This window comes from Brassica rapa, chromosome A10 (assembly GCF_000309985.2).
Source record: "Brassica rapa cultivar Chiifu-401-42 chromosome A10, CAAS_Brap_v3.01, whole genome shotgun sequence".
NCBI lineage: Eukaryota > Viridiplantae > Streptophyta > Magnoliopsida > Brassicales > Brassicaceae > Brassica > Brassica rapa.
The window spans coordinates 14,311,818-14,330,832 of NC_024804.2; the positions used below are offsets into that span (position 1 = coordinate 14,311,818).

The 19,015-nt window shown below is 37.3% G+C and overlaps 3 protein-coding genes across 6 annotated transcripts; 1 reads left to right on the forward strand and 2 right to left on the reverse strand.

Moving 5' to 3' along the window:
* Positions 1–1,689: 1,689 nt before the first annotated feature.
* LOC103846192 lies at positions 1,690–5,144 on the reverse strand. The gene is made up of 7 exons (XM_033282917.1): positions 4,230–5,144; positions 3,552–4,121; positions 3,286–3,420; positions 2,954–3,079; positions 2,583–2,893; positions 2,390–2,471; positions 1,690–2,307 (listed from the first exon to the last, which is right to left on the reverse strand). Exons 1-7 carry the CDS (start codon positions 5,142–5,144, stop codon positions 1,690–1,692), a joined length of 2,757 nt encoding a protein of 918 aa, XP_033138808.1.
* Positions 5,145–6,763: 1,619 nt separating this feature from the next.
* LOC103845604 (la-related protein 1A) lies at positions 6,764–11,830 on the forward strand. 2 transcript variants are annotated; one of them, XM_009122471.3, is made up of 15 exons: positions 6,764–7,148; positions 7,368–7,839; positions 7,953–8,109; positions 8,282–8,375; positions 8,492–8,563; positions 8,644–8,820; positions 8,905–9,086; positions 9,648–9,723; positions 9,807–9,911; positions 9,994–10,286; positions 10,381–10,524; positions 10,642–10,705; positions 10,793–10,938; positions 11,048–11,152; positions 11,296–11,830. In XM_009122471.3, the coding sequence occupies exons 1-15, from the start codon at positions 6,915–6,917 to the stop codon at positions 11,438–11,440; spliced, it is 2,466 nt and encodes an 821-aa protein (XP_009120719.1). In that variant the 5' UTR covers positions 6,764–6,914; the 3' UTR covers positions 11,441–11,830. The 2 variants fall into 2 exon arrangements, with proteins under 2 accessions (XP_009120719.1, XP_009120720.1); XM_009122472.3 differs by having other exon boundaries at positions 8,911–9,086.
* On the reverse strand, positions 11,751–17,879 carry LOC103845605 (protein argonaute 9). Of its 3 annotated transcripts, none has more exons than XM_033282629.1 (21): positions 17,718–17,879; positions 16,808–17,016; positions 16,481–16,686; positions 16,023–16,378; positions 15,819–15,916; positions 15,652–15,749; positions 15,400–15,562; positions 15,002–15,301; positions 14,838–14,900; positions 14,647–14,760; positions 14,365–14,545; positions 14,149–14,264; positions 13,921–14,061; positions 13,674–13,816; positions 13,530–13,595; positions 13,382–13,445; positions 13,194–13,305; positions 13,032–13,105; positions 12,793–12,887; positions 12,677–12,708; positions 11,751–12,477 (listed from the first exon to the last, which is right to left on the reverse strand). In XM_033282629.1, exons 2-21 carry the CDS (start codon positions 17,012–17,014, stop codon positions 12,296–12,298), a joined length of 2,811 nt encoding a protein of 936 aa, XP_033138520.1. In that variant the 5' UTR covers positions 17,015–17,016; positions 17,718–17,879; the 3' UTR covers positions 11,751–12,295. The 3 variants fall into 3 exon arrangements, with proteins under 3 accessions (XP_033138520.1, XP_033138521.1, XP_033138519.1); XM_033282630.1 differs by having other exon boundaries at positions 15,002–15,109; positions 15,185–15,301; positions 16,808–17,879; XM_033282628.1 differs by having other exon boundaries at positions 16,808–17,879.
* Between the last annotated feature and the right edge of the window lie 1,136 nt (positions 17,880–19,015).

A 19,015-nucleotide genomic window follows, 5' to 3' on the forward strand; every position in this document is an offset into this window, starting at 1 on the left:
GTAAGTGAAGATGTGTGGGTTCTACGAAGGTGGAGTTGAGGACTATATATAGAGATTTAGGATATGCACCAATGATACATTCACAACGATATACATCCATATATTGATAGAGACGTCGCAATTATTACACCTAGCCTACCTAACAGGTAGCTATATTTTAGGTCTTAAATAATTGTTTAATAAGTCCAAAACATTTCCGTCCACAGACGGGGTAGAAATATCTACACCCCCAATTATTATCAGGTAACCGGGTATGAAATTGAGTGTCATGGCGTACCGATTTAACCCGGTTGGGTTTTACTGTTACTTAATTAAATACAGCTAAGGTACCTATACGTTCCGTACATTCCGGACAGTTGTTCTCACACAAAATGTTATAAATACGTAATAATAGTAGAAAAATATAGCGTCGACAACGTAACTTCAAATATCTACAATCTACATTATTGGCGTCAAACCGGTGTAGCCCAGTTTAAAATATGAGTTCCACACTTTTAAAAACGAAACCATTGGTATAATGTCGGTTAACCAAATACGGTAGGCCGTTAAAATCTACCCGGAAATATAATTTCTGCTATGTTGGGAATATAAGTATTTACATTGGAGTGCATGTTAAAAAAAGTTCATTTACGCACTTACAAACCTTTACCACATCATTACCATAACAATAAGATTTTGTTAACCTGGGAATTTTCCTTTTCATATGGATTAAAAACCGGGTGCATAAACCCATATTTAACCCACACCTAATTTACGAATATCCTTACAATTGTATAAATTTCAGTTCTCCGGTTTCCGTACTTGATTACAAATTATTTGAATTTATTTACTTCCGCCGATGGGATAATCAGATTTAACCTAATTTCCGCCATTGCCTACCGATTTAACCCGGTTTTACTGTTAATTATTTAAATACACCGAAGGCACCTATATGTTCCCTACATTCTTGACAGTTGTTCTGACACAAACTGTTTTATATACGGAATAATATGCGAAAAAAATATCGTCCACAACCTAACTTCAAATATCTAGTATCTACATTATTCGCCTCTAACTGGTTTTCCCCAGTTTAAAAAACAAGTATCAAACATTTAAAACGAAACCATTGGTATAATGTTGGTTTAACCAGGACGGTAGGTCTTAAGAATCTAGATGGAAATCTAATTTCGGCTATGTAGTGAATTAAAGTATTTACATTGCAGTGGATGTTAAAAATAATTACATTAACGGACTTAATAACCTTTCCAACATCATGACCAGAATAATCTGATTTTCTAAACATGAGAAATTTCTTTTCTTATGGATTAAAAACCGGTTTTATTTTTATAAGTACCGGGTTGCATAAACCAATATTTACACCACAACTAATATACCATTACCCTTTAAATGTTTTAAATTTCCATAATCTGGTTTCCCTACATTATGAGAAATGAAACCAATTAACTAACTTCTGCCAACGGGATATCCGATTCGTAATTTTCAGGGGGATAATAAAGTTAATTTAATTACCGGTTACGCAGTAACAAAACGAAAAATAGAAGTTCACTTCAACAACTCACATTCATGAGAACATCATAACTGAGTTTCAGTAGAGGAAGATAAGTCAAGAGTAATAAAACATACATAAAGTAGACAATCTAAAACCCCAAGCGATACAATAAGGACATTAGTTTTGCAAACCCAGACTTCCTAAAGCTTCTGGTGTAATTCATACAACATCACCACAATACGTTTTGCTTCGGCTTTAACATGAGTAGGCGTGATAGACCTGCAGCCGTCAATCCCAAACATCGCATGTGACTGCATCATCAAGATTGCTGTTACCCCGGAGTGTGCGTGGATTCTGTTTTGATGTATCCCTGTCGGCCTTTCGAACACCGCCCCAAATTCACAAGCAATCGTCGGTTCCCGTCCGTTCCGTTTCAGAAGTGCCGGGATCATCTGAGTAAACGGTTGTAGCTTAATCGCCATCTCAGAATCAGAGACGACCGTTACATTACAATCTAGAACTGTAATCTTCCAAGCCGCGCAGTCAAAACAGACACCGATCCATTGTTTGTTCCCAAGATCAAAGGGGAAATAGTAATGCGTGAATGGTGGCGTCGTTGTGTCGTCACTACAAAGAAACTGAAGTAGATCTTTCGGGAAATTGTAGGAATCTGGTGTTTTAGACCTCTCGAACTTCTCATAATGTTTGCACATCAACGCAACATATCTAGTGTCCAGGAAGAGTGGGTTTCTCTCTGATCTGGAATTTACTCCCCTCTTGTATGTCGTACGAACAAACCTCACCAAGATGTCAATAACCTACGTATAAAATACGTTTCGATATTAAAGTTATTTCAAATTGTGACCGTACCGGAAAAAAAAAATGTGACCAAATACTCACCCTAGCTGGCAGCGACCGCTTAAGTTCTGCAATTGCTGTTAAGTACGTCGACGTCACAGCCAGACCGGCGACGTTTATAACACTGTAATAACAAACGGACACAAATAAAACCGTAATCAGTTTTAGAAATCAAGTTTTTTCCAATTTAATTTTGTAATGTACTTTTAAATAAGGTTAATTTTCTGAAACTTACAATGACTGGCTTAATTTTTGACAGAGCTTCGTATATTTAGACATTACTACGTCAATGTCGGAGTACGCATTGAAAGGATTAGCAGCAGGTTGATTAACGGTAAGATTCTCTCTCCGAGGGTTGGTTTCTATCACGGCATCCGAAGGGAGAGTCTTATGGCGCTTGGTTTTGGGCGATGACGGAGGTAGAAGTGCCTCCTCATTTGAATCTTGGTCTCCATGCTCCGGCCGGGTGTCCATACTTTGTACGAATCCAGTCGCAGAGGGGAGGGGGTTCTGCGCTTCTCTCAAACCACAAGATGAAGAGGCCACCTGTAAATAGAGGACGTCAAAACGCATTCATCACTACAAATGTACATAAGTCTACCATACCACAGGTGGGGGAGGGTTAATAGCGTGACTATTATACGACCGAGTGGGCATATCGTGATTTGACCCTCCAGACATATCTCTGCTTATCGGTTGATGAACTGTGTTCCCAATCTGAACGCCTCCTGACTGAAATGTAATTATAGAAGCATGCACATATCAGAGTCTAACAATTGTTTTTCACTGTCCATATAAGGAAACTAATAAAATACTATATTTAAATAGGCATTTTGTGGAAGAGATAAGATTTCACCAAATTAACGAGGCAATTTAAAATTAATATACAACATATATTTGGTAAGAGGTAAATCAATAAAGTATGGGAGAACGACTACCGCTATTTTGGTAGATCCATTGTTTTCACTAGTAGCTGATAAAGGGGGATCATGCGAGCGTGGGACGTTTGGCTGCACAACAAAAGGGATAGGCGAAGCCGCATGTGCCGCTGTATATGTCCTCGCATCTACTCCCTGCAATATTTGATAGAGAAATTGACAAAGATTTAGAATATAGAACTGGAAATATATAATTTCCTAACTATCAAGAATCCGGTTATTAAGACTTAGTTCCGGTTATTGATGTCATAAGTTTTAGGACTTACTCGGTCAGCCGCGTAAGGGTCACGTTGAGGCACGGCGTTATCACCTTCTCGAACTTCATTGTTCGCACTATTCACGTTGGGGCCCGTCGTAACTGTTCTCCCGTTTGCTTTGTTGTGGACTTCCATGACAGAGCGGATGACATCTTCTTTGAAGTTTTGAAGCTCATTTTGAATGGATACCATTATCCTTCTCTCTAAGGCTTCCACTTCCTTTGCTGTTTTATCGGACAAGGAAACGGCGTTGGCTACACTTGCATCGACTCTCTCAAACTCACTTTGCAGCATCGACGAAACAATTGAAGCGATACGCTTCTCCTCGTCCGTTTCTTTTTCTTTCACTGGTATACTCTTCCTCTTCCGCTTCCCCCCCTCAGCCTGTATCTCACGCATTCTTTGGACGTCAGCTTTTGTTGCGCCTCCTTTGAACATCTCAGCGGTGAAAGAATACCCTTCAGCTATAAGCTTTAACAGATTATCGACTTTCACGTCCATCACCTCGTCTTCCCATTGTAGATATTCAGCGATTATGGGTCTATCCGGATCCTCAGGGATTATGCTTCTTACTACAACCTGTAGTAACCATATAAACAACATTATTCGGGAAAACATAATTTGTAAAATGAAATTGACATTTATATTCCAAGTAAAACCACAGCGGAGTGCAAACAAGAGACATACATCTTTAGTTTTGTCTAGGTCTCGCGCATGCCCGGGGCTCAGTGTTTTCTGTCTGTTCTTCTTCTGAAAGAAATCATCTCCATCGCCGGAGCTGTCTGAGTCAGAAGATGAGTAACTTTCCAGAACCACTTCGGTAAGAGCTGGTACAGCCTCGACCATAACCAGTTGCAGAGCCAAGGCAAAACCTTTTACAGCAATTGTATCGGTTGATAACGAGACCTCGTTTCGTTGTTTTATACTCCCCATAAGCATTTCAAATGCTAGGCGACCCCATGGAAAGGAAAAGAACTCTTCCAAGTCAACCATTGTATCTGCATGTTCCTTAATCATCTTCATCTTCAAGTTCGTAGCTAGTAGGACCGAAGACACGATCGCCAGACATGCCAACTTAATCCTCACTTCTTTATCTGTTATCGTTTTTCTCCGGAGATTTTTCAAAGCTGTTGTTACCCGAAGCTCATCGCTTCTGCCAAATAACTCCGGCCAATATGGTTTTGCCTTTCTCTTCACCTTCGCATTCCTTTTGGAATTTTTTGGATATTCCCCGCAGTTTAGACCCGTAACAATTGCAAACTCCCGAATCGAAAACCTTATTGGTTTCCCAGCAAAACGGAACCAAGCCTCGTGTTTCTTCTCCACTTTTAGCTGCCGTGAAAGCATGAATCGAGCAAATCTTCCAGAGAAACTTGGTTTCTCGCTTATCTCCACAATCTTCCAAAAGGGGGACATCCTTAATGTCTGGATCTCATCTTCTTCCAGCGATTCAAGGATGTGATTAATGGATCTGGAGGACTGGTAAGTAAGAACTCTAACTCCAACCGGTTCTTCACCCGCCGCAAACATCATCTCCGGTAGAGGTAACATATCGTCGCCAAATATGGGTTCTGGATGACCCGGTAGTGGCGAAGCGTCCATTTTCCCAGAGTTTCTAAGCTTTTAGTCAAAAAAAATCAGAGGGGAGAAGAGAAATGAACAGGGTCGGTGAAGTAGTATAGTTTTAATGAAAAATTTTAATAATATTTCAAGTTTGGAAAACCAGACCGTCTTTATTTTTGACGAAGCGTGCATGTCAAAACTGACAGGACGTCTTTCAGACTCTCGGAGACGGTGCAATAGGGTTACAGTTGTTTCCCGGTTATTATCGATGTACATTAGGAATTGAAATCAACACCAAAAAGCCCAATTATGTTTGTAATAACGGGCCAGAATAAAGTTTATAAATAAACAAGCTAATTACTCGGCCCATATATGAACCCAAAGGTGTCAGGTTCTACTCAAAATATCATAACACTGTGGCGCCCGTCACATCAACTTCTAAAATATCTCACATCTCTTCTACCTCCAATTATTGAAGGTTTTTACGGTTGCAAAGAACGTCAAGATCCAAAAATATTAGCACTTTACGTAGCAACACCGGGTGAACAGAACGGAAGACCCAGAACCAGATTAACAATGCAGATGAAATGGGAGGTCCGGCAAAATCATTGTGAATCCGAGATGGCAAAATAGTGTTCACCGAGAACTGTTTAGATTTTTATGCCCAATAAACTCTTTACCTTTAGCATCCGTCCTACCCATTTGATAAATTTAATTATCAAAATTCTCCTCTCTTTATTTTGGACATCTACCTCCGGATGCAATATATAATATCATAGTTTTAAAAGAATGTATCCGGTTTCTCCAAGTATTATGCGTTTTCTGTACAACTTGAATTATTTGGGAGCAACCCGGGTAGCAGGTAACCACGATTGTGGGGCTGAAGGAGAGAATTGGGAACTCATGTCTAAATTGTCATGGTTCGCCAATTATTTAAAATTGTCATGGTTCGCCAATAAACAATTAACTTTTAAATAGAAATAAATAAAATAAGCAATTTTTTTACAACGCAACAAATTTTGAGAAATTTCTTAAAATAATCTTAAAAATGTTTTTTTTACAAATATAGTCATTCAAAGGTCAAAATGACCAGAATGTCTCATTTAAAAGATAAACATGCATTTATACCCCCAAAGTTAACTTAAACTTTTACCAAAAAAGTTAACTAAAACTTTGTGATTTGTGACTTTTTTAAAAAAAAATAAAAAATTTTAAATTAGTTTAAAAAAGAATTTTTGGAGTTCAAAATAAAAATTTGAATAAAACTAAAGAAAAAATTGAAAAACAAAACTTTTGAATACAAAAAATGAATTATTCAAAAATTTGATTTTTAATTATTTATTTAAATAACTATGGGTATTTAAATATTTATAAAGTAAGAGTAAAATGATTTTTTCTCTTAATTAGACCTGTTTTGGTCATTTTTTTTCCTTGTAAACTATTTTGTTTTTTTTTTAAATGTTTAAGACATTTTGAGAGAATTGCCCATAAATTTTCATGTCCAACAAAAAATTAAGATCGAGATATACAAAATTTCCGATTTTAAATACACAATTAAATTGGTCTCCTTCTCATAAAAGGAGAAATTAAATTGTATGTCTCCGAAAAAAAGGAAAAATAAATATTAATTAAAAAAAGAAGAAGGTAGAACTAGGGTTTTTGTTAAGTGTTCATCGCTTGCACTTAAAAACCGCCACCAATACACACACACTTCTCCTTGCTCTTCCTTTTCCATACTTTTAATCACATTGCGTCTTCTCCTCCTCCCGATCCTGCAATCTCTTCTCTGCTTCTGATCCCTTTCAATTGATGATGGCGGAGACTGAGGGATCATTGGCCGATGATCGAGAAGTGATCGGCGGTTTCGAGACTAAGTCTCCATGGAAAACAACTGCTTCTCCTGTGGAAACCGTCGACGCTCCGGTAATGGGTGCTCACTCGTGGCCTGCCCTCGCCGACGCGCAGCAACCGCGTCCTAAGAATCTTCCGACGGCGGCTCCGCCTTCTAAAGTCATTCCGACCTCAATCCCAGCTCCTGCTCAGGTTAGTCAATAACCTATTACTGCTAATGTCATTAGATTGTGTGTTTACTGAGTGTTAGTGGTGCGTTGAATTGGTAGATTACGCTACTTCTTAGCTTTGATTCTTGATCGAATTAGACTGATGATGGTTATGACATGTAGCTGTTTATGTGAGTTCTCTTTGGAATTAGATTTGTAGCATATAATTTGCCACTGAGGAGTTTCTATGTTTGTTGTTTAGGGTGTAGCTGGTCAAGGGAAGTCTAAGGGTGGTGGAAAGGGCAACCCTGCGCACAAGAATCTATCTGGCCGTCATTCAAAGCCAGGCCCGAAGAGCAACCAAAGTGGTCCTCCTCCTCCCCCTCCTCCTTACGTGATGCACGGTGTACCTTATCATCCCTCTCCTTTTCCACCAATGGTGCCTCCCCCGCATGCTACTGGTCCAGATTTTCCGTATGCTCCTTATCCTCCTTACCCGGTTCCCGGAGCTCCTGTTGCAGAGTCTGGCAATGAGAAGAAAGCTCAAGCTTCCCCTCTTCCACCTGTTTTGCCAGCTCCTCAGGGAGACCACCCTGGACAGCCTTGGCAGGATCAGAGGGGGTTTGGCCCCAGGAACATGCCACATGGCGCTGCTGGACCGAGGAATTTCGTGAGACCTCCGTTTATGGGACAAGCTCCTGGGTTCATGGTTGGTCCAGGTTCAGGATTTCCCGGTAAGATGTTGATTCTTTGTCAAAGTGTTTTGGAAAGAGTTGGCTGATAGAATTCAATTTTCTTATTCTTGATTTAACATGATTGCTGTTTTTTGTTCCTTGTTCTGACACAGGGCCTGTATACTATTTGCCGGTTCCACCCCCTGGAGCTATTAGAGGTTATCCTCTACGTTATGCTCCATACCCTGTTAACCAGGGTCCTCCAGGACAGTCTCCAGAAAAACTCGACTTGAAGGATAGAGTCATAAAACAAATTGAATACTATTTCAGGCAAGTTTTGCTTCTACATCAAGTCATATATATATTTTGTGCTTTTATGTTCAGCTGACTCCTCTGGGAATTTCTTGGAATATTTCTCTGCGTTGAGTCCATCTTTGCTAGTTAATTGGGTGGCACCTCATCTTGCCATGCTCACCATATGTGTATTTCTTCCTTTTTTCAGTGATGAAAACCTTCAGAATGATAAGTACCTCATATCCTTGATGGATAAACAAGAAGGATGGGTTCCCATAAAAATTATAGCTGACTTCAAAAGGGTAAAACTCATATCATGAGCTTGACTTGCTTTCTTTTGCATTAGTCTGTTTTTTTCATCTGCGTTTTACCCTAATGTGCTACTTTTAATTTATTTGTTTTTACTCTTGAACTACAGGTTAAGATGATGACGATGGATGTAGAGTTTATTGTCTATGCGTTGGGATATTCTAGTTCTGTTGAAGTGCAGGTAAGACTACCATAACCACCTTGTTTCTTTGTTCTCACTTATCTTATTGATCATAACATGAAGTTCTGGTACTTTTATAGGGTGAGAAGATACGCAGGCGAGACGAGTGGGCTAAGTGGGTTCCTGCATCTAAAAGGTCAGACTCTGAGGAAAAAGTTGGAGACAATGACGGAGATTCCCCAGAGAGTACAACAAGCAGAGATAACTCTGAAAAACAGTCAAATGATACTTCAAAGCCTACTGCGTGCTCTTCAGAGGTAGAGGCTTGTTTCCTTTTGAGTAGAGAGATTCTGTAAAACTGCCAAATTTTGTTCCAGTTTATAGCTTTTTTTTGTGCTAAGGTACAGGGAGCTCAGCCATCAAGAACCGATGCTAATGGAAGTGATATCCTGAAATCATCATCAAGCGAACAAAGAAATATGGATGACTTGTCAACCGATTTTTCAAATACTTTCTTGCTTGATGAGGAAATAGATCTGGAGCATAAAAGCCCTAGAAGGAGTGGACTTTCCGTGTGCAAAAGGTAGTGCACGAGTTGATTACTCTTGATATCGGTTTCATCCCTCTTTTTTTTTCATTATTCCATTTTGGATATGAACCTTAAACTGCATATAAAGTATTGGAGTATGTGTTTTAAAGAGCGCTCTATTTAAGCGCCTTGTGGCGCAGGCGTTTGTGGCGCAGCCTAGAACGCCTTAGTCTCTAAGGTGTGGTGCAATCCACAAAGCCCTTTAGACCTTATGGCGAGGGTTTGTTTCCTTTTTATTGAGACTTTGATGAACTCTTCGAAACCCTAACAAACTCTTCGAAACTTTTCTTTTATAACTTATAAAAACTTAGAATCATGAAACAACTAATCTAATTCTATCTTCTAAGTTCCCACTTAGGGCCTCGATTACTGAGATTATCTTCGCTCATATACATAGTATTTCATTCCACTCATTGACATCTCCTTTGAGAATGTTTTCCGAGAAACTCCAAAAACTGACTCTTTTTAAATATACATAAACTTCTTCGCTTATGAGGTCTTGTGCTAATTAAACACAGATTGGAGTTGACGCTTTGTTAATTTGAAATTCTGTAGAATTGAGGATGAAGACGATGATATTGCTGTTGATGATCATGATCATGATATTCAGAAACTTGTAATTGTCACCCAGGTATTACATGGAACTTGTTATATATTTGCTTAAACTCTTTCTTGGTGGAGTTAAGTATTCATATTACGTTGTATGCTGGACAGAATAGTGGGAGAAGTGATGGCACTGGAATCAGTGGGACAAAAGCAAAAAACATTCCTAAGGAGCTTGCCTCCACTATAAACGACGGTCTTTACTACTTTGAGCAGGTTAGGTTTTTTTTCCCCGACAGAATCATATGATTCTACCCTTTATGGAGTCTGATATCTATACACCAACGTGGTGAAACAGGAGCTGAAAAAGAATCGACCTGGTCGTAAGAAGAACAATTCCCATTTAGATAGCAGAGATGGAAAAGTGAAAGGCGGAGGACTGAACATTAAACTAGGTGAAAATTCCGCAGCGAATGGAGGTGAAGAGCATAGTATTAGGAGGAAGCAAAATAAGGGAACCCACAAAAATCAAATGGCCCATGTACGGAGGTTCTTTTCCGGCAACACAAGGAACCATGGGGCTGTTTCTGAAAGTCCGCCTAGTAGCTCCATTGGATTTTTCTTTGGTTCTACACCACCAGACAGTCATGGGTCAGTATCCTAGCAGTTCCATGATATTCCCAACTCATTCTAATTTTTTTGCCTTTCATGTTTTTAATAATTGTGTTTGTCTGACGTTTCGCAGCCACAGGCTTTCAAAATTGAGTTCATCACCACAGTACTCTCTCTCTGGCAGCAGTCCACCTGTGGGGTCTTTACCAAAATCATTTCCACATTTTCAACATCCGAGCCACCAACTGCTTGAAGAGAATGGGTTTAAGCAAGAAAAGTGAGTATATTTATTTGGTTATGCAACCTGACTTTATTGTATGGAGCATTACTTTTGGAAGGATAAGTTTGTAGCTTGAGTTCTTCTAATCTCACTCCTTTTTGATGCTGCCCATAGGTACTTGAAGTATCGCAAGCGGTGCTTAAACGAAAGAAAGAAGCTGGGCTGCGGATGCAGTGAGGTAAATTTTATGTCAACCTCCTATCGATTAGATATCCGAAACCTGTTTTCTGGAAATGCGTCTGAATCCTGGATGTTCTGTCTTCAGGAAATGAATCATTTGTACCGATTCTGGTCGTATTTCCTCAGAGAAACGTTTGTTCCGTCTATGTATGAAGATTTCCAGAAGTTTGCTCTTGAGGATGCAGCTGGCAATTACTACTATGGGTTGGAGTGTCTCTTTAGGTTCTATAGGTAATATCTGCATCTTTGAATTGAATCTCTCTTCTGTCTATTTCACTGCGGATAAGCTTTCTAGTTGAAACTCAGGCCACCAATATTTTGCTCTGTACAATGTCTACAGCTATGGCCTGGAGAAGCAATTCGATGAAGACCTTTACAAGGACTTTGAGCAGCTAACACTTGACTTCTACCACAAGGGAAACCTATATGGCTTGGAGAAATATTGGTAAGGGCTCTTCCCTCCTCTGAGATAAATATAATGCGATTCCTGTTGACGTCTCTAAAGATTAAATACTCGTTTTAATTTATAGAAAACGCTTGGTTGATTCTTGGTGGTGTCTCTAAAGACCATGTTCCTCTCTTGTGCAGGGCTTTCCACCATTACCGAGGGCAAAAAGAACCGATAAAGAAGCACCCTGAGCTAGAGAAGCTACTGAAGGAAGAATACCGCAGCTTAGATGATTTCCGAGCCAAGGATTCAGCCACCAGCCAAAAAGAAAACAAGTCTCACTGATGACTTGAAAGAGACAGAAAAGCAGAGACATATCATAGGCTACTGCTTATCACTAAGCAAATGATCCTTAAACCTTGACCTACAATTTTTGTGCATCTCTTCTTCTGGGGGAAGAGACCAACCAAGTGAAGCCATAACTCTTGAGTTTTCAAGGATATTTTTCCTTGTTGGTGTAATCTCTTTTTTGTACATATAGGGATTTCATTTTCTAATTGCTCAATTTTGAAAAAAAAAGAACAAGAAAAAAGAGAGGTGGTTGTAGTCTGTAGAAACAATAAGAGATGTTTGTTTTACTTGAGATTATGGTACATTTTTTGTTTTTGTAAATTTTGTTTTCTTGTAGCTTATTATTGTTGGCATATGTATACAGTATACTCCTGCATTATTTCATCTGTTGACTACATCTCAAAATGAATCCAAATAAGTGGTTAACTAATTTTATTGGTTTTAGAGCGATACGTTTGAGTAAATTCCAATGCATCGTGAAAGTAGCTCAAACCTGAAGTATATTTTTTTTCGTCAACACTTTAGTATGAATGTATGATTGTAGATTTTTAACGTTTTACAATGAACAGTTTAATACTTTCTGTTGATGGTTTTAATTCACTGAAACATTAGTAGTACTAGTTTTAGACGTTCCCAAACATCTTTCTTGTATATAATTGAATTAGTCCAGAAAATACCGATTTGATTATAACATAGATAAAATATATACACCAACAACGCCAAGAGTATCAGAGATAAAAGGGTTGATGAAAAAAAAAACACAGATGAGGTATCGACTCTTAAGGGCATTTAAAAGTTTTGTCAGTCATAACCAAAATAAACTAAAATGCCTTGGGCTTGACGTTTCCTTTAGCAGAAGAACATGGAGCTTGCAACATTCACGTTCAACTTTGGCATTGGTGGCACAGGGACTGCTCCAGGTATTGTGATCCCGCCATGGGTCAATGATGTCTCAGACAAAGACATGTCCTCAAACTTCATCACGGTTCCCATCTGTGCAGCCGCCAAATGAGCATAACAAACAGGTGCAACTGCGAGAAACAAAACGGTATTTGAGATAATGCAACCACCATGCATTGAGATTATTGCACATAGTGAAAAGCAGCAAACTCAGTAGTAGTCAAACATATTTTCAGAAAAAAAAAAAATAATGATAGTCGCAACAAACAAGTATAGCGATGCATCTGAACTAACACCAGTAGCTATGTTGAAAAGTTATGAGAATTTTACCGACTGAGATGGCAGTGGTGCTCCTCTGGTAGCTACAGTTATCAAATCAGACAAGTTTAGTAGACATTACTAGCACCATAAACAGATGAAGAGCTAAAAGGTGATGTAATGCTTACACATAGGATAGAGAATGAACAAGTTCTTGGAGGTCATCTGTCGAAAATCCAATCTCATCATAGAGCACATGGTAATGTGTTGGCCTTGTAGTTCCCTAAAACATCAACATCAATAAATAAAATTTTCATTCCATACATAAACAAGATTCATAATGGATTCCAGCAGAAGATTTTTAACAGAAATGAGGCATGTGGTTGTCTCATATAAGCAGCGGTTTTGAAGGAGGCTATTTACTTACAATCATTCCATTATGGGCACAGAGATAGAAGTCATTGTTGCGTGGGTGACAAATCTTGCTATCAATTATCGTTCCTGCAAGTCAAATGGTAAACATTTTTCAAGTCATTATAACTACAATGACCAAAAGAAAATCATTTCTCAGGTCAAATAAGATTTTTACCTGGAGGAACATTGCCAGGGCCTTCAGCCTGGAAGAACTTGGTGTGGTGGTTCTTTTGGGCAATGATCACTGTGAACTTGGGTTCCCAATTTTCTTCAACAAACTTGCATGCCTAACCCAAGAAAATAACCAAGTTCATAAATGTCCAACAACATACACTTAATAAATTTTATCCTAAGAATCCATACCTGCATCATCTGATCCAATTCAATGTTAAGAACTTGATTGAACTGAGACTCACTCACACCATCCCTACATGTAAACATTAATAAACCAAGAGTTAACAAAAATTCATTATACTACTTTCACATGATAACTTAATAAATGTAAATATACCTGAAAATGATAATGTGCTCAGGTTTTCTCTTCTTCGAGCTTAAGTAAAAGTCCCACAAGAGCTCACTGAAAAGGGCATAAAGTTACATGAAAATGACAAAGCTCTGCCACTGCGAATGCAACTTTAAAGTCGAGGAAGTTAACCTGAAAATTCCATCATCAACGGGTTCTCCCTTTTCGTTAGTGGCGGGTTTGAAGAGATTATCAATCATTTCCACTTTCCGAGATTGTGTGCGCACACACGCCCTATATTTTGAGATAAGTGGCCATTCTATGGATCCCACAACCTATGGTTTCAAAACAAAAACATCAAGTTACCAGAAATAGATAAGAGTTAGACTTAAACTCTCTATATATGGATGACATCATAAGAAAAGATAATCAATATTACAGCAGCAAATGATGGTATGTCAGACTGTCCAGGGGAACCATGGGATACATCCATGCCAACAATGAAGGTAGGAACTTGCGTTACTAAAGGCATCATTGCTCGTGAGCGCTCCATAGCTAACAGGGAGTTCAGTCCACCAAGCTGCGTATAAGACATAAAGAAATCAGTTCTTGTAATGTCTTTGTAATCAATCTTGAAATTCTAAGTGATTGAAATTTAAGTGATCACCTTGGCATTTATCTTGAGGAGAACATTGGTGAGATACTGATCATTTATTTTGGGGGTAGGAGCAATACACTGAGTCACAATTCCTTCTTCAACAAGATTTCTCCTCTTCCAAGGCCCTGGAAAATTCCGAGAAAAAAATTTCACATTTACATTCATTAGTTTATTAAAAAAAAGAAGAGAGAGACCATATTCAAGAATAGTAGAATACAGTTATACCATAAACAAGAGAGTTTTTCTTTTCGGCAAGAATGCAAAGAATGAATTTTGGCCTTCCTTCTTTTCCTTTTCTGAGTTCAGATTGCATCTGCTCGAACATCTTTTCTACTCTGATGTTGGCTGGTGCACCCCTATAATTAGGATCTTCTTGAAATACGACTTTGTATGGAGCTTCTACGTTCTGAAAGAAAAACAAAAAAACAAGGGTATAATTAATTAAAAAGAGTGATGCATATATGATTAAGTTTACATAGGCAAGTAATGATCCATAAGAGCGCTTACGATTCCTTTCATCCTTCCACATCTAATCAAGTCAGAAATAAGCCTATTTGTATCACACCGAGCAGAGAAGTTCACAACAGCCCATTTAGTAACGGTGACTGGCTCAACAAGTTTCTGCAAAAAGAAAGATTCAACTAGTATCAAAGGTTTAAATATTCATCAACTGAGGAAAAGATAAACAACCTATGTACCTTATAATTGAAGTTCCAACGCCCATCGCGAGGTTGAAACTCCTCTCCATTGCCTACTTTCAGCTGTTTAGAGACAAGGACAGATAACTAACGTTTAACCTTCAAGATTCAAAAGGAGTTACTTGATCAATGTTTACTTGCAAGAGAAGCAAGGTAAGCCATACCCTTGGTGCTGGTAAAACACGTCCCTCCACTTGAGTGAAGCTAGAGCCAATGCTGACACCACTTTCTTGCAACACCAGGTCAGCATTATAGTTGCTCTTCTTCAGACCCTTCAAGATGAATAACATAAAACCAAAATTAAACAGAAAATATTCAGTCTCAAGGATAATAGAAAGAAGACCTACATTGGTTAGTGAAGCCATCCTTTCAGGTGGCCTCTGCCTAGACTTTTCTACCAGTGAAGCCCTCTGAAGACTATTAAGCGATTTTGTGTAACGCTGTAGACTCACAAGTTCACAGTGCTGAAAATATAAAAAAAAAAACAACTAGTATTAGCATAACCTGTGCATAAATATTTCAAGAATACAAAAGAAGATAACAATAATGCACTAAAATTTACCTCAATAGGAATGAATGTTGGGCGTTTTGGCTTACCAACATTGATGCAAGGAAAGTCACCTGAATATCGCAGTGGAATACCGCGAAACTCGGTGAAGTACTTGTATACTGTAGTCTGAACTTCCTCAACTTCCCCCTTCTCGTTTTTAGAATTCCGAGTAAACCTATGTCATCAAAGAAATATATGTTAGAAAAAAAAACTCAAAGAGATGTAAACATATAATTAAAAAATAAACATCAAATCATTACATACATTTGATCTTGGCAGCGCTCTTCACTTAGTCCAGTTATCTTGTATTCTCTATTTGAGGGGGCAACCTGTACTCTAAGATTCTTGAGAGCACGTCTAGCCTGATGTGAGAAAAAAATCAGATTAGTACTACTCAAATATCAGTACAAAATAAGAAGATCATGATGTACCTTATTCCAGTCAAGATACTTTGGGTCTTTCACATTCTGATTTACAAGAAGGAAATCAACGACATGGCCTGGTTGTACTACCATCGTAGTTGAAGTGTCTAAAAGAAAAATCGAATCCGAATAAAAAATCAAGTGTTAACAGCCAAAATGTTACAAAGAAGAGTCTAATAATACACATTAAATTTTCAGAAAACGAGAATTTACCGATATTCAAGGACAAGCCTCCCTGAGTAGTTCTGAAACTTGAGTGGAAGCCTCTGACACCAGTGACACCTCCACCGATGTGTACAAAGTTCTGGACGTCATTGTGAAAAAATGACTGGCGAACAAGTAGGCATCCCTGCCTAGCTGCACTCTGGCGCAGAATAACATCGAGCACTCTTATAGCATCTTGAAGATAATCTGTTTCCTTTCCTTGAAGAGCGCTTGCAATAGCTTGCATGGGGATCCTTGCAGCATAGCTTATCTCAACCATGAACTTCTTGGATCGATTTGGTCGCCTCGATCTTTTCCTGTCTGCGTCATTTGATTCATTCGGGCTAGCATTTCCAGTGTTATTCCTGTAAATAAAGAGTATCAATTTCATCATAAATTTTTGAACAAATAGGGTAAAAGATAATTTAAAAAACAAGTCGAAAGAAACTGAAAAATGTGGCACCTACCTACTAGAAGATGTGTCTTCAAGAACGACAGAGAAATCCAGTTTGTTGCTGGGAAGAGCACCAACGGTGAACAAAGTCTTCTCGCCATCATAGGCAAAGTATTTGGATCCTAGATCAGTTCGATACGTCTCCTGAACCTTTTCAAGAATCTTCCTGCCAATTCCTTTGGCCTCCACTGGACGACCATCTTCATATGTAATCGCAACCTGCATCCAATAATCAGAGAGACAAAAAAAAAACATTCACACCAAACAAGTATTTAAAAATTATATAATAAAGGAAACGCAGGATACAAATAGGACACAAGATGAGGAAGCAAGTACATACACTGTAATGAAAAAAATGGCCGTTTGAGTTGTTGAAATTGACTCTGAAGTGATTGGTAAGAAGATGTGTCTTCACTCCTTTGGTCCCGCTGCCTCTCCGGGCCATTGGAAGAAGAGTGTTCTTTTTTATAGGCTCCAGTTCAGGTACAAGGTTGGATGGAACGACAGGTGGGGGAGGTGGTAGTCCTTTTCCTTTATCACAACCCATATCTGCAGGGAAACAGAAGATCAGAAAAAAACAGCACGCAATGTACAATTGTTTATGGCAATGATATTAGAATGAACGCAAGAATGCTCAAGCAAAAACATTTTGTTCAGATTAGTTCATTAGAAAGTAAAACCCATTAGCGTTAAAAGATTGGAGAATAATGATATAAACCATCAGAGTGTATCAAAACACCTCATACAGGCAGAATCAAGACATTAAACATTAAAAGATGGAGAATAATGAAGAGATCTACGTGCACATGAAGATTTATGACATAAGAAAGGCCACTAGTAAAAAGCGAGTGTGCGTGAAGCGAAAGAGAGAGACCTCTTGAAACCAAAAAGACAAAAATCACAGAGCAGCCAAGGAACAAAAAAAAAAAACAGAAAGTCTTTCTCGGAAAATACAAATCAAAATTTTCATAGAACAAGAACACACGACAACGTTTACTTTTTTTTTTTAATTTAACAGATAAATCAAATAGTGGTAGAAACAAACCAGAGCTGCTCCGAGAAAGACGATGATGGAATCTGCTAAAAACGTTGAGATATAATAGAAAATCACTAGCTCCCAGCGATAAACGGAGAGCAAAGACGATAGACAAAACAATATAGTTGCAAGCAAATAAATCGAAGGATTCAACAGTTAATATGCATGGCAGAAAGATAATACGATCATACATTGAGCGATTTTGAGGAAGAACCTGCTTCTTCACAGAGATGGAAAGAGTAAATCGAGAGCACGACGAAGCCGTAGAGCAACGCAGAGAGAGCTAGAGAGGAGAGGTGTTTAAGGAAGAGGAGAAGGGTTGTTCACTAAAACCTTGCGCTTCCAGCTTCCTACTCTAAATAGTAAGCCCTCCCTTTTTTTGTATTTCCTTTTTTTCTTTGTTAAAGGGTAATATTTTCTTTTTTTATCGCTCCTATATATTATGATCGTTCTTTTCGTTTCAGTGTCCTATCATTATTCGTTACATACTTTAGGCCTATATTTAATTATATTGTTAAAGGACAGCTCGATTAATGTAATAGATGTATTAATGTATATAATATCTATACTATTATTTTCAAAGTGAATTTTTGCAACGGAGCGCTCACGTTAAAAGTTAGAGTGTTTAATATCAATTATACCTTTAATAAATTAAATATATAAATTAATAAAAAATAAAAACGAATTTAATTTTTTTAATAATATAAGTGATTAAAGCTAAGAATTATCCAAAATTTAAAAATATAATTAAAAATAAAAAGATAATTTCTGTATATATTATAATAAGATAATTCTTATTATATTGTGTTGTGTTGTTATCTTATATATTGTATTGTTATCTTGAAATAATATTTTTCTATCATAAAAATTGAAAATTAAGATATGAAATTATTTACAATTAAATATTAATAAAAAAAATTGTATAAATAAAAATATTTGTCATATATAAATAATTTGATGTTTTATTTAATTTTTAAAAAAATGTAAATAAGAAATTATCATATAAAAAGATAATTTCTGTATATATTATAATAAGATAATTCTTATTATATTGTGTTGTTATCTTATATACTCCCTCCGTTTTTTTAATATAAGTCGTTTTAAAGCTATGCACATAGATTAAGAAAATCATTAATTTCTTATATTTTTGAAACAAAAACATCATTAATTATTTACCTAACCACAATTCAACCAATAGAAAAATAGAAGATATATTATCATTGGTCAGACAACATTAATTATTAATAAATGTTACATAGAAAATCAAAAGCGACATATAATTTGGAACAAAACAATTTCTCTATAACGACTTATATTAAAAAACGGAGGGAGTATTGTATTGTTATCTTGAAATAATATTTTTCTATTATAAAAATTGAAAATTAAGATATGAAATTATTTATAATTAAAAATTAATAAAAAAGCATTTTTATAAATAAAAATATTTGTCATATATAAATAATTTAATTTTTTATTTAATTTTTTAAAAAATATAAATAAAAGGTTATCATA